Source organism: Lampris incognitus, chromosome 18, assembly GCF_029633865.1.
Source record: "Lampris incognitus isolate fLamInc1 chromosome 18, fLamInc1.hap2, whole genome shotgun sequence".
Classification (NCBI taxonomy): domain Eukaryota; kingdom Metazoa; phylum Chordata; class Actinopteri; order Lampriformes; family Lampridae; genus Lampris; species Lampris incognitus.
This window is the reverse complement of record NC_079228.1, coordinates 26,165,195-26,183,590: the sequence shown is the minus strand read 5'-3', so window position 1 is coordinate 26,183,590 and position 18,396 is coordinate 26,165,195. Positions and strand designations below refer to the sequence as shown.

General features: G+C 49.7%; 1 protein-coding gene across 1 annotated transcript in view; it reads right to left on the bottom strand.

The window, feature by feature from the left end:
• The window catches only part of hivep1 (HIVEP zinc finger 1), a 52,286-nt gene extending 35,194 nt beyond the window's left edge, over positions 1–17,092 (bottom strand). The window contains exons 1-2 of the mRNA XM_056298088.1: positions 17,046–17,092; positions 14,333–14,484 (exon numbers count right to left, since the gene is read on the bottom strand). Coding sequence (XP_056154063.1) covers positions 14,333–14,372 — 40 coding nt within the window. The 5' untranslated portion in view covers positions 14,373–14,484; positions 17,046–17,092. The remainder of the gene's footprint in view (positions 1–14,332; positions 14,485–17,045) is intronic.
• Between the last annotated feature and the right edge of the window lie 1,304 nt (positions 17,093–18,396).

Below are 18,396 nucleotides of genomic sequence, written 5' to 3'. Positions count from 1 at the left end.
ACAGACCCACATACACACGCAGGGGCTGTAAACAGAAGAGGAAGAGCCGAGGACCTGAACACAGCGGGCTCCGGCTGTTCGTAGGCATCTGTTCATTGTCTACCTGTTGGGAGCAGCTGAGTTTTTTCTCTCTCTCTCTCCATGCTATTGAAAACACACACACACACACACACACACACACACACACACACACACACACACACACACACACACACACACACAGCGTAAGGCCCCCGGCGGCTGACTGCGTCAACAAACGCGGGTGCGAGCACTCGCACACTCCTGGGATTCAGCATTAGTCATGCCGTTTACGGGCACTTTCATGGAAAGACTCACACGGTTAAGGCGCAAGCCTTGGATTTTATCTCACCCAGAACACCTGAATGAGCACTGAGTCACACACCGGCCCTGTGAGTTCCCACACTCTCCATCTCTCTCTGTCACACACACACACACACACACACACACACACACACACACACACACACACACACACACACACACACACACACACACACACACACACACACACACACGGGTGATTTGGTTCGTGGGGGAGTCTCATTATGAACTCAGGCAATTTCAAAAATACCTTTCCTCCAGCCATTCCTTTAGCAGGCGCTCTTCCTTTTTTCTTTTTTTTAAACAGGAGGGAGTGGGGGAGGGAAGTCGGGGGTCGTCGCGGCTTATAGAGATTCCCTGGAGAGTCTCTCCCATGCGAGGCGCTGCGGGCGCAGAAACCACCCCACCATCTCTCTCCCCATGGCAACAGCGATGGAGGGGAGAGACGGCCCACGTTACGCAAGAGGATGAAGCTCTGCCAGCAGGCAGTCAGCCCCCCTCTCCTTTCTCCCCCCTCCTCCTCCTGCCCTGCCCCTCCCTCGCCCTAACATTTACACCTAGGCTCCCCTTTCACGCTCTCCCCGGTTTTAAAGGTAGGCCCTGTTCAAACATCCCAACCTTAATCTGGCATTCAAACCTCTTCATACGGCTCCCAACATGGAAGATGGTTGTATTCAAATCTATTGATTCCCTGGTTTCTTCTTTCTGTAAATTGTAAAAAAAAATAGTAAAATCTTTAAAACAGTTCATCCTCTGGAGGGGGGGGGTTCTTATGTCATGTACCCTAGTTGCATTTCTCTGCATCCCTCTTGATCAGACACACCTTTTCTTATACTCTTTTTCGCACCTCTCTTTCACCCCCTACATTCCCTCCATCCACTCCTCTTGGTCCCCAGCATGGCTCGTTTCCTTTTTCACTCATGCTGTCCATCACAGGCCGGCTGAGTCTATCACAGGCCGGCTGAGTCTATCACAGACCGGCTGAGTCCATCACAGGCCGGCTGAGTCTATCACAGACCGGCTGAGTCCATCACAGGCCGGCTGAGTCTATCACAGACCGGCTGAGTCCATCACATGCCGGCTGAGTCTATCACAGACCGGCTGAGTCCATCACAGGCCGGCTGAGTCTATCACAGGCCGGCTGAGTCCATCACAGGCCGGCTGAGTCTCTCAGTCGGCGCTGACGCAGGTGGAGGGTGTTTCTCTTTAAGCATGCCCACAGAGACACGGCTGCCCTACGCGGCTGACTGGCTCTCCGTCTGAACAAGCGGTCTCTGTGGTCTCCGTGACCGATGGGCCACTGGATGAAACCGCCGGACGGGGCTGTTGACGTGATCGCTCAACCTGCCGGGGGTGAGCGAAGCATCAGTTTGCCCCATCATAAAAACCTCCGATAGACAGAGCAGCGAATCCTCGCATCTGACCGCCACCTGTCACTGCCCACTCCACTTCTGCAGCAGATGACAGCAGCTGAGAGGCCAGGGACCCTTTGACCTTTCACCTTCTGCTGACGTGCTGCTGTACGTGCTTAGCTGCGCACGTGTGTGTGTGTGTGTGTGTGTGTGTGTGTGTGTGTGTGTGTGTGTGTGTGTGTGTGTGTGTGTGATTTTTTGCATGTGTATACTTAAAATATTGACCTGATCCTGCTGACCCTATGCACTGTTAGGGTTTCTCAATCTTTCCGTATCAACCCGTTGCAATCCGCTGGGTCTGGACAGACCAAGGACGCCTTCTCTCTTACACAAACAGACACCGCGGAGAATATTCAAGTTCGTTTCCCCCTATTCGTCCACTTCCACACTCAAGTCAATACACCCTTGATGTGTGCGCGCGCACACACACACACACACACACACACACACACACACACACACACACTTGCAAAACTATACTTGTGGGGGCCCCCTCATTGACTACATTCATTTCCTAGCCCTTAACCCTAACCTAACCACGCAAACTACATGCCTAACCCTAACCCTTACCCTAACCTTAACCTTAACCTCAACCTAACCCTTACCCTAACCTTAACCTAACCCTAACATTAACCTAACCTTAACCCTTACCCTAACCCTAACCTTAACCTAACCCTAATTCTAACCGTAACCCTAAAACCAAGTCCTAACCCTAAAATCGACCCTTTTACTTGTGGGGCCCCATAAAATGGCCCCACAAGTTAGGTGGTTTCTGGTTTTTCTATCCTAATGGGGACATTTGGTCCCCACTAGGATAGTTAAACATGGTCCACACACACACACAGACACACACAGGACGGGTTCCCCGGCGGCAGCGAGCCTACACACCTGCAAAGGTGCGGAGTGAAGAAAGCTCAACGCTGAGGGCAGTGTTTATGAATGGGCAGGCGAGGCGTCGCATTAAGAGGCGGGCCCTCCCTCCCTTTCAAGAGGAGCACACAGAGAGCAGACTTGTTTGCTGACCTGTGGAGGGTCCACTGTTTCCAGCGTAGACGCCCACGGTCTCCACGCTGGGGTTATATAGCAGTTGGGTTTTTTTTTTTTCTTCTTCAGCAAGCCGCTTTCCACTGTATGCAGACCTCGCTGGCCCTGCTCCAGCGACCAGGGGAGCCTGTGCTCGGTGTGCGCTTCATTCCTGCCTTGTTGCAAAGCACACACCGTACGAACCCAGACACGGAGAGCAAAGCCACCTGGTTAGTCGGGTGACAACATCTTTAATGAAAAACAGAAAGGATGTTGCAGCAGCGGTAGCAGAACTAGACGCTGCTATTGTCTCAACATCCCCGTGGACCAACAAACACACGCTGCACAATATCCGCAGCGACCAAAATCAACAGGCTTAGTGCAATTTCCTCCAATCACATCAAACTGCTTCTCGTGCCACTAATTACAGAGGCCACTCCAAAATAAAGCTTCCAAAAAAACTCTGCCCTCCAAGCGTCCTCCTTCTCCACAGATCACGGAGGGTTTAAGGAGGCGAGAGAGAGAGAGAGAGAGAGAGAGAGAGGAAAAAAAAAAAGCTAACGTTGGAAAGAACCGTTGAAGTCGGGCGCAGGGATGCTCTTTTAAGAGCGGAGAATTGTGGGCAGGTTTTATTCAAAAGATAAACTGACATGTCAATAGACGGGGTTTGAACCGGGGAATGTTTGAGAGAGAGGGAGAGCCCTTCGCAGCCTGTGCAAAGCAGCAGCGTCCGCTCCCGCCGGGCGTGACAGCGTCTCGCTCGCCGTTTGTGACGCGCGTGACATTTCGCCAGCACGCGCGCAGCTGCGTCCTGATAGGCTGCGGCGTAACCACGGCGGCGGCAGCCATCCGAAGCAGCAACCAGACACCGAGAGTCAGTGCTGATAAAAACAGCCTACAGCCGGACCTTAAGGAGGCCGAACCACAACCTCCGCCTTATCGCCCATCTGCCTACCTGCCACCCCGCCCGTCCCCCTCCAGCATCTGGCGGGCAAACGCCACCTACTGTGGCCTGGAGACGCTGGCGCAAGACCCGTCTCCTTGACTCAAGGTCAGGAGCTCTTTAAGACACCAACTGTGAAGCTATGTATCCATGTGTCAGATTGACAAGCTGAGGCCGTTACGCTTTCAAATGAGTTACGACAACACATAACCATAAAATATGTGATCATAAGCGAGCTGCCCAGACAGAAAGGTTTGCAGCATGCTCGGTACATGTTGCCGTCATGCGGCGGAAGCACGTCAGCATGATCTAGCGTGTGCCGAGAGCGCCATGAAGACATTGACTTTGAATTAATTATGCACAAAGCCATTAGGTCGCTGCAGCTAACGGCTGCCATTACTGCCGATGGCAGCTCACTAACAGATGTATGGAAAATAACCAACGGTCAGGAGGCAGCGAGCCCTCAAATCGCCTTATGAATCAATGCGAGATCTGAGAGGGGCCTTACTGGACCAGACAAACGCTGCCTGGAATTGGGATGACGAGCAAAGGGGCTTTCAAAGCCTTGCTGAGGGGAACTCGTAGACTCGGAGACCTCGTTTTCTACTTCTTTTGTACTATCGTGGAATGTTTTAATTTTCCTCCAGCCATATTACTCACTCCCAAGCAGAGCCGGGGAGAGAAAACAAGAGGAGGAGAGACGCATTACTGCCGCCAGCCACAGAAACTGTCTTTATGCACGCTCAATAATCCCAAGTCAGAAAATCCCAGAGAGTTGAGTCAGTTCATCTGGACACAACGCTTACTGGGAGAAACGTGTCGTCCCCCAACTAAGTGACCTCTTCAGTCTAAACTGACCGTGCATAATGACCGAAACCAACGATGGGTTTCATATGCACACGGTGGGGGCTGAAAAGGCCACTCAGATGAGTGACGACACGACTCTGTCCATAACAGTTGTGTCCGGATGAACCGACTCAACTTTCTTCACCAAGTTTGAGACCTCCACATTCAGACCCACCGCCCTCGACGGCGGGGACCCCTTCCCTCTCCCTAACCAGAGCTCGCCACCCCTTCTTAACCAGCTGCTCTCGTTGAATCCATTGTTGCCTCCGTGCCTTTCACGGCTGTTTTCTCTCTCCCGCTGTCCCCCCTCCGACAGGGGGAGTTTGACTTTGGTTACGGTCCCCGATGGCACGACTCTGCCAAGGTCCAGAAATGTTGTCGGAGACTCTTTTGGTGTGAAACTACCCTACCCTCCCTCCTTCTTTCCTTGTGGCTTGTTTTTACTCTCTCCCTCTCTCTCTCCCCCTCTCTCTCTCGTATGTTATGGTGATAATAAACTTTCCCTTACACTTACAGTTTTATTCCTGCCAGCACTCCCTGACCAGCCTTTTCCTCTCCCCTAAACTCTTTTCTCCCCTCGCCTGCCAGCGTCTCTCATTTTACCCCCCCCCCTCTCCCCTTCCTCGCTCTTTGTGGGAGGTTCCAGCAGTAGGACGCAAGGAACAGCACCTGCAGACCTCGACTCATGCTGCTCTGTTTCCCTGGCAACCCTTACATTGAGCTTTTGCTTGTGCAAACCATTAAGCAGTGCCAGCTCTGTACTCACAGCTTACACACACACACACACACACACACACACACACACACACACACAGAGCTGCACACAAACACGCAACTCCACACATACTTGTGCACACACACACACACACACACACACACACACACACACACACACACACACACACACAAACACACACAACTGCACACATACTTGCACACAAACACACACAGCTGCACACAAACACAACTGCACACATACTTGCATGCAAACACACACAGCTGTACACACACACAGCTGCACACATACTTGCATGCACACACACACACACACACACACACACATAAATGCGCCCCCACACAACCACCCTTTTAAGGGTTTCCGGCTGGCAGACACCAGCTTTACCGCTTCTTTTTTTAATTCCAGCAGTTTTTCCAAAGGCTTTTTTTTTCTAAACATTCCGACTCCCACGACTTAGCTCACGTCACATTTTCCCTCCCCATCATAAAAGGAGCCCCCAGGAATAAGCAGTCATTTTGAAACACAGGCAGGTTTTGTTGGGGCATTTCTCTGCATATGACACATACGCTGAGCGGCTAGGAGAGAGGAGCTCTGCACCGCCGCCTCCACCGCCACCTCCCCCCCCTCCGTGTGTCGTGAGCATGTCTCAGAAAATAACGTGACAGCCAGCCCCGTCACTGGAGGCCTTCAAAACCACAGGCCACTGCCTTCCATCGTCCCAGGTTCCTCCGCTGACGTGAGCAGAAGCAAATCCTGCCGGCCCCTGCCCTGTTTTTCCTCTCACCCCCCTCCCGGTCCAATGCCAATGCTCACCTTTTTAAGTTGGCACCATCGATCCCGCTAAACTAAGATTCCAGGAAGTGGCGCTGGGAACCCCAGGCTGTAAAGCACACCTGTGGAGGTGTGCTTGTATGTTAGGATGTGTGTGTCTGTGTGTGTCTGTGTGTGTGTGTGTGTGTGTGTGTGTGTGTGTGTGTGTGTGTGTGTGTGTGTGTGTGTGTGTGTGTGTGTGTGTGTGTGTGTGTGTGTGTGCGTGTGTGCGTGCGTGTGTGCGTGCGTGTCTCGGGCTAACGAGAAAGAAGGCGCCCAGTGTTCGTTAGCTCCAATTTAGCTCAGCATGCCTGAGCCCTTCACTAATTTTTCCATTTGAGGAGATTAAGCCTAATAATTTGACTGATTGGGCAGTTGTCCTTATTGCTGACCCACGCTAAAGCCGAGGGCCAAGAATTCAAAAAGCAACGCGCACTGACAGACGCGCGCACACACACAGACACACACACACACACACACACACTATAAACAGTCAAGTCAGTCTGTCATCAGGGGGCGGTGCGTAAATGGAAGAGGGGGAATCGGAGTTTGAGGTGAGAGAGAGAGAGAACATGTGCATCTGCCTCAGCTCAGGAGGGCTGACAGCTGACAGGTAAACGCCTGCGGCAGGGCCCTAATAAATGATGTGCAGATTATTCACTTCCTAAACCAGCCAGACAAAGGCATTTGCAGAACATTTTGTTTTGCATGGAAACACACCGCTGCTACCACATAGAGACGCAAGCCTCTCAGGCATGCCCGTATGCATGCACACACATGCACACACAGACACACACACACACACACACGACCTTCTCTGCACAGGCAGGTGGGTGGTGTTAGCTATGGTATTAGTCACCACCATATGATAAACAGTCAGAGTTTGACAGGCATTTAAACTGAAAGTCTTGAGTCGAGCGAATGGTTGGTGCTGAGGTGGCCGAAAGAAAACTAAAAGCGGGCCTTCTCAAAAAGTGGAAAAAACGGTAAAGATCTTCCTGAAAAGAGGGTCAAAATCCGGCCCGTGCGGGTATTTATCACCCCAAGAAACGTTGTGACGGAAAACACTAACAGGTATTCGTCTCATTACCCGAGAGCCATCCCAGAGCCTCACAAATGAGCCGACAGACAAATTGGTTTCCTCCAAAACAGATGTTTCAAGGTGTCGGGGAGGTTCTCCTCTCTGCCACCACCGTCGAGCCGCCCCGCGAGTCGGCAGATTTGTCAGCAAACGACCGCCTTCCTCTTAGGAAAGGCCCCGGGGTGATTAAAAAAAAAACTAAAAAAAAACTAAAAACAGCCATTTGTAAGATACACCCAGTAATTACAGTTCACACCAAGTGGAAAATGGCAAGAGATGCACTGAAATTGCTATGAGCACAAGCCGGTCCCGGGTTATCATATTTTCCATCATCAACAAAATATTCGGCAGTTTCTGAACTATTGGCCTGTCTGCCTGCCATAAAACCCAGCAGAGAGTGAGTAAGGACTAAAATATATGCTTTTTCCCTCCCTATTAAGACGACGGAATAGACATTAACCCACATTTCAGTGGGGCCAAGTGAGCAGCAGCCATCTTTATTTTTAAAGCATATTCAATTTCATTCACACAAAATATGGTCATAAAAATTCCTTCCTCGCTGGTCCCCCTCAGTCTCTCTCTCTCTCTCTCTCTCTCTCTCTCTCTCTCTCTCTCTCTCTCTCTCTCTCTCTCTCTCTTGAAAGTTTCTCTCTCTTTCTCTCTCTCTCCTGTGAAAGCTTCTCTGAGGTTACCTCTCTCTCTTTTAAGCTTCTCTCTCTCTCGTGAAAGCTTCTGTGAGGTTACCTCTCTCTCACTCTCTTTCTTGAAAGCCTCTCTCTCTCCCTCCCTCTCTCTCTCTCTCTCTCTCTCTCTCTCTCTCTCTCTCTCTCTCTCTCTCTCTCTCTCTCTCGTGAAAGCTTCTCCCTCGTGAAAGCTTCTCTGAGGTTACCACTAAGTTAAACAGACATCCCTGCGCTAGTTTCGGCCTGTCTGTTGTAGTTACTGTTGCTAAAACCAGGGTTATTCCTGCCTCCGGGAGAGAAGTTCCCTTTGTGTGAATCTCTCTGCATTCACACATTGTAATTTGAAGGTACAGTACGGATATACTGGCTTGGCTGCCTAAGCATGACACAACATGTAAAAATCCATTCCCTGGAAGCAGCGCGTTAACTCCTCATCTGCAACCTTCTAAATGTTCAATGCAAAACCTTAAAATCGTTATTTTTGCTCATATAAATTACCATAAAGCGCACTTATTACATTACACAGTATCCCACATGCACACAATTTTGCACAATTTTACATGCACGCAACTCAAGAGCGATAGAAATCCTGATAATGGGTAATCAGATCTCGGCCATCTGCAGGGTGTATGAACCCAAACAGTGTCTGGATGGAGACCCTGACTGTGGCCTGACCCTTGACTGGGACTGGGATTAAGTGGGATTGAATGGGAGGTGGGGGCAGGTCAGAGAAACGGCACAAAACCAGAGGAAGAGACAGAGGAAGCACTGCGAACCCTTTCTTCAACTGTGACCTTGGTGACATGGCACAAGCAGGGCAGAAACACTGTCGCCTCCCATCCACGTCCCCTGAATGGGCTTTGTGAGGGTTAAATAAAGCTCTGTTTGTTTCCCTGAAACAAGGCAAATAAGAGGGTTGGCCGAAGCCAGCGAAGCCCTAACCGTGCTGTATCTTTGGAAACACAACAGATGACGACATCCTCGATGAGGGCATTTTCAGATAACCGTGTAACTTTGATCAGACAGGAGGACGGGAGCGGTTCATTCTGACCCCTGGACACTTATCTACAGTCAGTGATGAAGTCAGAGCGATGGTTGATGATTACCAGATAACTGGTGTCCGTTTGCTGGCAACAACCGAGGGCGGTGAAACACGCCATGAGCTCACTTTAGCCCACTAGCAATTCATACTCGCACAAAAGCATTTGACATTTCTTCATTTTGTTTGCAGAGAGAGTCGAGAACGGTTTTGCACTTGACAAACGAGAAAAGAAGCCGAGCCACTTTTCTGCAACTTGAGCAAGTTTTCATCCTTGTAAATTAGAGATGCGAACCGCTATCAGCCAGGCGAAAGCAATAACGTGCAGAAAACTTGAGTCGCTCAGATATTTCTATCCTTTTTCATGTCAAAGCACAAGAAATCAGGGTGTCCGGGTGGCATAGCGGTCTATTCCGTTGCCTACCAACACGGGGATCGCCAGTTCGAATCCCCGTGTTGCCTCCGGCTTGGGCGGGTGTCCCTGTGGTCACACTGCTGCCAGATTTGAATAGCAGAGCCCTGAACCCGCCAAAAAATAGCCCCCCCCCCTTTTTTTTTACTGCCGTGTAGTAGAAGGTTTCTCTGTCCGTCCGGTGTATGTATGTAATAATAATTCTGTTAACAGAGCCATTTTTACCCGCCCAACCAAATAAAAAGTAGGCCAATCTGGCAACACTGCCTGCGGACACAATTGGCCGTGTCTGTGGGTGGGAAGCCGGATGTGGGTGTGTGTCCTGATCGCTGCACTAGCGCCTCCTCTGGTCGGTCGAGACGCCTGTTCGGGGTTAGGGGGGAACTGGGGGGAATAGTGTGATCCTCCCACGTGCTACATCCTCCTGGCGAAACTCCTCACTGTCAGGTGAAAAGAAGCGACTGGCGACTCCACAAGTATCGGAGGGGGCATGTGGTAGTCTGCAGCCCTCCCCGTATCAGCAGAGGGGCTGGGGCAGTGACCAGGATGACTTGAAAGAGTGGGGTAATTAATTGGCCAGATACAATTGGGGAGAAGAAAAAAAAGGGGGGGGGGGTCCAAAAAAAAAACCCCACAAGAAATCCCCCCTTTTCACCCAGCATTTTGCTTTTATGGGACCAACATTTTCCACCTTGTTAAATGCCGCCCCAGTCCCAGCGGCCGCTCACCGTTTATCACACCGCCTGCTCTCCACTAACACAGGGGAGCAGACCTCCTGGGCTCCCTGTGAGAAAACCCTTTTTATAAGACGAGAGGAATGCCGAGCTGGCTCCATAAACACCGGTATTACTGACATTTCTGGGCATTTTAACGGGCGCTCCGGCGAACACGCTGCCAGATCCGGACGCCGCATAACAACAAATGACAAACACGGTGGCGGTCAACAAAATGAACCGGCGTGATGAAGCCAGACAGCCGCTCACGGGAGCCGGCGAGGAAACGAAGGGCCTCCTGCGGGCGACAAGACACAAGTAAAGAACGTAAACAGAGAGCGAGAGCCCACTTCGGCAGGGAATAAGTTCAGACCCGCCATGCTTCCATTGCACTTTGTTGTTTTTTATGAGCGGATTTTTTGCAACTTCTCCCTTCTGAGTGACTTGACCTCGCAAATTACACCGTGTGACGGCCTCCTCTCCTCGCACTACTTTAGGGAACCCGAGTGATTTATCGTTTTCAAAGTCTGCCTGGGAGCCGCGTGTCCCTGCGGATGCGCCGGTCCTCGGAGTGCGAGTGTGTCTCTGTGAAGGGGAACCAGAGGCGAGGGAAACTACCGCACACCCCGCCAGAGCTGCTTAGAGACCAGCTGTTTGAGAAAAGTAAACAAGAGACTCGGAGGAGGAGGAGGAGGAGGAGGAGGAGGAGGGGGGCAGGAGTTCCAAACTTCCTGCCTTATTACCCGCAAACTGCGTCATAGGATCATTCATGATGCGACATGCACACACACGCACACACACGCACACACACACAGACACACAGTGGGAACCATGTAATATACAGGCACAGAGCAGCTTCTAGGTTTGCTTAACGTGGCCTTGCACACACACACACACACACACACCCACACACACATACACACACACACACACCCACGTGCACACACACACACACATATACACACACACACAGACATAAAGGGAACCATGTAGTATACAGGCACAGAGCAGCTTCTAGGTTTACTTAATCTGGCCTTGCACACACACACACACACACACACACACACACACACACACACACACACACACACACACACACACACACACACACACACACAAACAGCAAGTGTGTCACCTTGCCTCGAGTTCACCTGGACAAGTGTCAGCGGTGCAGTCGGGCTGGGACGGCAATAAAACAATCAGGTCTTTGTGTGTTTTGACAGGGCAAAGTGTGTCGAGCCACCATTCAGAAGACGGGGGGGGGGGGTGGCCGCCGTGGTTACGGCATTTCCTTTGATGGGACTATTTATTGCCGTGGCTTCGCGGCAGGGCCCATGGCACTCCAGAGCCGAGCGGAAAGTTCAGCATTAGTTTCAACCAGCTGAGAGTCAACGTCCTGAATTAGACTGCACCACCTGAGCCGGCCCCAGCGCCTGTTTGTTCTCGGCGAACTTGCTTCCCCCCCCCCCCTTTTTTTTTTGAGCCGAAAACATGAAAACATGTTGGCGTGGGCCTACGCGGTATATTTGGGAGAAGCCGGGATGTGGGTGTTTTACTACAACACCGCCACCTTCAGCCCCCGCACGCCACCGTCACCATCCTCCTCATCTGCACCCCTTTCTTGGCCTTTTTCCAAGACAGCATAAAAACGAGCGCCTCAGATTACGCCTTAGGAAATTCTTCTTCCAAGACAATCCGGCAATGACAACAGCAATGACAATGGCTATAATGTAATATTCACGGTTGAGGTTAAAGTTGAGGTTAAAGTTTAAATAAAATACGTCTCTAAAGCCAGGCTATATTGTAGGCCGCAGCCCTAACGTCAGTGTGCGATGGCTTGGGGCACCGTGCTTTGATTTTCCCCAAACAAGACGTTCTCTGCAGCAGAAAGCCAGCATGTGATAGCACGCCGTGCAATTAGCATTTCCTCCCATAAAGGAAACACCGCCGGTTAAGGCCTGCAGGAGCGATGAACTGGGGCAAAAGCAACGTCTCAACAAGTTATTGGCAGATGAGGGAATTCCTGCAGTGTGTAAGCGCAATGATCCGGTATTGGGAAATTTCAGAGAGGTGTAGGCTAGAGGATACGCAGAGGAAAAAGGTGGAAAACCTGAGGATAAATGTGAGAGGACGGGACGTTGAGAATTGTTCTAGCACTAGCCCATTACTAAATCAGCGGTACGGAAATCAATGAACGCACCCTCAGACTGGTGAATGCGTATTTATAAAATGTGCATTGAGAAACTGCAGATGTGTAGCGTCGTGAGATTTGTAAGTGTGCGCCCGAATCTGCGGACTTGCAGCACAACCTCCGAAAATGACCCAAATTCGCAACACATTCCCACACAACGGCCCCTTTCACACCCCCGAAATAACAGCAAAACACTCCGCCGATGCCCAGTAGCTAAATGTCTGCGCTGTGTGTTCCCAGGACCGATTTCCCAGATTTTTGAGCCACAGACCCTTTCAAATCAAAGGCAACCCTTGTAAAATGGATTGGATTTTGGTTTGGTGTGAAAACGGTCAGAGAGAGCGCTTAAGCTTATGGAAAGATAAAAATCTGACCATTTCCTCTGGTTGGTTTCCTGCCTGGTGCAAAGAAATAGGCCACATTTCATTTCACAAACAGTGCCACACATTTATAAATCACAGTGTGCCGGGAAGGGAAATTCGTAAGTAGCAGAACATTGATTTGGAAGTGCAGGAACATGGGAACTGACTGGTTTGCAGGCTAGGCAGGTAGAAAACAACACATTGGCATACACTTGAAGACACAAGTATACTGATATGAATGCATATTCACACACACACACACACACACACACACACACACACACACCGCTACACAATCACATATCTGACTGTTTATTTCTAGCTTTTGAATGCACATTTTAAAAAAATGCAGGCACTCATTCACCAACTTCAATACGCAATCACGGCCTGTCCCTGTGCACGTTTTCAGCGACCAAGTCACACTTCCATTTCAACATGTCAGCCATACAGCAAATGCTGATTAACAACATCCCATCAGCTCAAAGTATCTCCAATTATTTTCCCAACACAGATCTTTTGCCTTTCAAATGACAAAAATCTATATTCGTAACACTGCAACAGCCGCCTGTTCTGGAGAAAAACCCACTGAAGTCACCATCAGGAATAAAATAGTTTAAATTGACTGGGTTTTCCATCTTCCTCTCCTGTGCAAACGGGCTGCTATCAAACTTAATTATTCATATTGTTTGGCTCAATAGGCTCAGTGAAATAAGCATCCGGGAAGTGTTTTTATGACAAATAAGCAGTTAAATCACTGCTCGCAGACAAGAGCAAAACAGCTCTGTATATCTAATGTGTGTGTGTGTGTGTGTGTGTAGTGCCGATGATGCACATTTGCACGCCCTGCACATAGGCGATAAATTTGTAGATCGGTAACCAGCAAACATCTGTTAGCCCGTTAAACAGTCAACACGGCAGGAATTCTTCCAAAGCAGTAGGAGTTATGCAGTAGCATGACACAGGCGCCGTAGCTTCCGTACTCCCCGTTTGTTGCATTATTTTCAATGCAGGAATTCGCCCCCCCCGCCCCGATCTCAGATCTCTCATTTCAAATAAATGTTGTTGGGGTTTTTTTCTCATGCAAGACATCTGGTCATTTCATGCAATTTATACACTCATACATGCCACATACCGGAAGAAGTCTAATAAATCATTTCTGCAAAAGCCTTTTTCCTCCCCAGGCGTGCAGCCCACAGCCTCTCTGCTGTACCATTGCACTCACACAATAATTAACACATGGCAACCACGGAGGGAGATCAAACACAGTCGCAGCAGCCTGAGAAAATCTCTCCCGGCAATTAATAACCATTCATTTGTAAACATGAATAAAACCATTATTGCCTATTTCAATAAACGCATGGGGGTTCGAATGGGCGACAGAGCAGCGTACCGATATGGGACATGTATGTGTGACGTCTGACGATGAAACAGGACGGACACACCAACGATCCACCAATGCCTTTTCAGGTTCAACAGGCATTTGTTCAGCCAACGGCTTGGCGTCCACTGAAGTGTCTTACTCTTACCTAAAACCCGAGACGTTCCCCTTCTCAGTTTGCTTTTCATGGTTCTTTTCTTGCTCTGATGTTTACTTGTGGACACGTGCAAAAGTAACTACACTCCTTTAGGAGTCATTCGGTGGTTCGATTGCCCCCCGTGTTCGCAAGAAAACGCAGCTGGATTGTGCACGATTACCAAGAGCGCCATTTGGAAAAACTTAAGATTGTGCAACTCACCTTTTAAATTTTTCGGGTTGTTCTGCTTGGTGCGTGGCATCTTTTCGCCTCGGTTCACAGGCACATCTTGGGGGAAGCCGTCTTAATGTTGGATCTCGAGAAACTCCGACTCCTGATCCGTGCCGTCAGGGACACACTCTGGCTGGGTACATCTACAGAACACAGACACACACTAAGCACCGGCTAGTCACAATCTGAGATCAATAAGCGGGCCTTGCACAGCTCCCATTAAGAGTGCAGCCTCTCCCGCACTCACTTGGCAGATGTTTCGGAGAACATGACACAGGCGCTAATTGACTTTGTCCCTCAAACAGGTGCCCCAGCCTGACTTCTTGTTTCAGGTCCAACAGAAAGCCTCCTCTGCTCTGAGGGGTTTCATAACAATGTGCAGTGCGGCTCATGCTATTGTCTGCCGTCAGTGGGAGGAGGTATGACTACGTTCTCCTCCCTATCAATGTAACCTATGCAGAAGCAGCTAATCTGCCATTCCAATCTAAACAGACAGAGAGAGCAATGGCTGTTGTTTTGGGGAAATGTCTGATTGATGCGTCAGAGTCTGGTTCGAGCTGCCTGCCTTTCACTTTGACAAATGCCAGTTTGGGTGACGAAAGGTGCAAACAGTGAGGTCCTCTATGCATCGGGGGGGGATGAACGCTCGGGGCTATCAGATCAATCTCCTTGTGAAAGTTCTCACTTGCAGATCAACATATATATATATATATATATATATATATATATATATATATATATATATATATATATATATATAATGGCTATGCAAACACCAAAAAGGCAGCATGGCCACATTGTGACAGGGGGACCGTTGATACTTTTCGATGCCCTTTTGCGCTGGTTTAATACCGGCTTCATGCAAATTTTAGCCGAGGAGAACATAAACCGGGTGAGAAACAGGGGCGCTCAAGTTAAATGTTAGCAAAACCTCAACCTTTCAAACCCACAGCTCTGTGAATGCCTCTGTGGGCTGCTTGATATGCATCGTCTTCATCAGCAGCAGCGAGCAGCAAGCAGAAGAATAAGCTCGCCTCCCTCTGCATAAGCACACCGTAGAGACAAGCACACAAGTCTAAAAGCAATGCCATGTTTAAGGATATGTCCCATCTAGTCTTTGGCCACACATCGTCCGTATTCTTCTTATGAAATCCACAAGACCTAAGCCCATGCAACCACGTGCAATGAGCGCGGGTGCTTTGGGATGAGTCTTTGTTTCGCCCACCAATATTACATAACAGTTACTACAACTGGATGGTGATTTTTCACCATACACAAGTACATGTGGCGCTACAGCAATGACATCATCTCACAGCGGAACACGGTAGAATACGCACGGCGCATGCACCGAGTCACACACACAGCACGTACAGACGACGGACAGTCAGACGCTTTTACATGACAAGCTTCTCACCCGGACTCGCACGACGATGGATGACCTCGAAAGGTCCGACGGCACGAGCGAGGTGGCGCGAAGAGGCGTGCACGTTTTCTCTGGCGTTGTGCGTGTGCGTGTGCGTGTGTGTGTGTGTTTCTGTCTGCAAGCAGATGAATGTTTGAGGAAACACCCTGATACTGACACAAGGAAGCACAACAGTGACCCGTGCAAACGCTGAGCCGTAACGCAATGTCCTAAAGCTGTCACCGTGGAGCGCATTGGCAGGTGACTGAGTCATGCCTTCCATCCACACCTGAGAATTAGGATTCACACATTCACGTAAAGGAGGGTTAAGCGTCACCACACTGCGTTTAGAAAACCGCGAAAGGTTTTCTGCCGTGTCCTAGATTAACGATTTCGCAGTGATGAAATAACTTGTGATGTGAAAGGCGACCACACGCTGCCCGCTTTGCAGCGAGGGGTGAACGGACGCAGCACGTTACAATACTGAGCGGACTAAACAATAATGATTCGTGCCAACAACTCCACGGAAATACAGAGCGAAAACAATGCGTGGGAATAGCGTATTTTGTGCCTGTTGCAACACATGAACGCCCTGTAACAGAGGGAGGAGCCAGGGAAAACCCCTCTCCGGCTCTCCGCAACAGCACCCGAAACGGGACACTTCCCCAATTCAACGAAAATCCGCAGCACCGTCCTCATCCCCCCCCCCTCCCCCGTTACACATGCACAATTTTCCAGTACACCGGCCACGTCGAAACGTATAAGACACACAAGAGACCGACTCCGGCTTACCTACGGGGGCAAAAGAGAGCGCGGCGTCTCGCGCACGCGTTGCGTAGTGAGTCGCCGCACGCCGCCGCTGCAGAAGTCTCCACCAAAACAACGGTGCTGTCAGACAACGAGCAGAGCTTTAAAAACAGCGAGCCCACCAACCCTTCCACAGCTGAAACGCGGCGGGGGTTTCTTTCTCTGTTTGTTTGTTTGCTTGGTTGGTTGTTGTTTTGTACAATGCATAGCCCACAACGATCAAATCCGGGCCGTCTATCAAGACAGCAGTGAGGGCAACTGATTAAAAAAAAAGAAAAGAAACGCTAACTCTCATGTCCGACAGGCGTTGTGAGCCAAGCGCCCTATCCGTGTGCACTGAGTTGAACGTACGTATTTTTTTTGGGGGGGGGGCAAGCCCAAACGTGGCGGCGCGCATTCACGACGAGACAAAAACGCTGCGAAACTGGATTTATTCAATACTCACAAATGCAGCTTATCTGCGCTATAAGTCAACGGAATTCTGCTGTTACGCACCTCAGAGGTTAGGGGGAAAGGTCTGCATTTTCTCTCTTCACCTTCTCTCTCTCACTTTCTATTGCAGGAAACAGACAGGCCCACTGACGTCAACGGGGGTCCCGTCTCCGCCCCCCTGCTACAGGATGTCAACTCCGGGGAGGTTTTCGACGGTCGCGCACGTTGCGACCCGACCGTACCGAAATGAACGCGCCCATCCGACGCCCAAGTAAACACGCAGAGTTGTTGCGCGTCGAGTCCCGCTCAGCGCCCGTCGACGCGCAGCGAAACCGTCGCGCTGCGCCTCCGTCAGTAAAGCGCCCGCGGTGTTGTCGTTTGTCGTGAACCCCCTTTAAGCCCCTCCTCCTGCACATAGTTTAGGACTGACGGTTTTCCCGGAGGTTCCTTGTTGTCAGGTCACGTTGTGCCCCTCCACCACTACCGACTGGGCTTTCCCATGCAGATCCGAGCCGTAGGGGTATAATTAAGGATCTTTCTCCGTCAGGACTGAGAGACCTACCCTAAATTGGGCCTTTTGCAGTGATGGTGCAAATGATTTCCTAAATAAATAGGCATGTACAGATTACTTCTCAAGCAGCTATATATATGCAGGGGTCGTTTTGGGGGCTGGGGTGCAAATGGATGCCAGCGCCCCCCCCCCCCCCGTTAAACAAATTGATTAAAAAAAAAAAATTGTAAAACTGCAATGCCCCACCTTTCTATTTCCTTTTGGGGTTAATGGTGCTATATCTTAATCAAGAAATGTGTGTACGTATAAAGAAATATATTATCTATTCCACTATACATCATTAATATCTAAATAGATGAATTTTAGAGATTTGGACACCACGTGCTCTGTGGACACTGTAGTGAATGGATATTGTAATAAAATAAATTCTCAACACAGTCCAGGGATAATGAGAAGAGAATTGAGAAAATTATTATGTAGTCTTATAATGCAACAAAAATGGAGTCTGATCATAAACCTAGACCATTAGACCAGAGACATTGGTTTTGTTTTTTTTTGTTTTTTGTTTTTTCGTTTTTTTGGGGGGGGGTTGAGCTCTTAAAATAGTTATATATATATATATATATATACACTTGGTGCAAGAAAATCTTTCATGGTTGAGAATATGTAGGTCTGTGACTACAGTGTGAAAGTTGACTGTGGTTCTTTGAAGCAGCCCGCCTCGTCTGCCATCCACCACCAGGACCACCAGGACAGTTGTCCCCACCAGACCCCACTGTCTCCATTTGAAATGTTCTGCAAATCGACTACTACATATAGGACCGCAGGGTGGCCTATTTAAGCTCAGTTGGTCTCAATATTCTTTTTAGAAAGATCAGCATAATCAAGATGTATAGGTGAGAA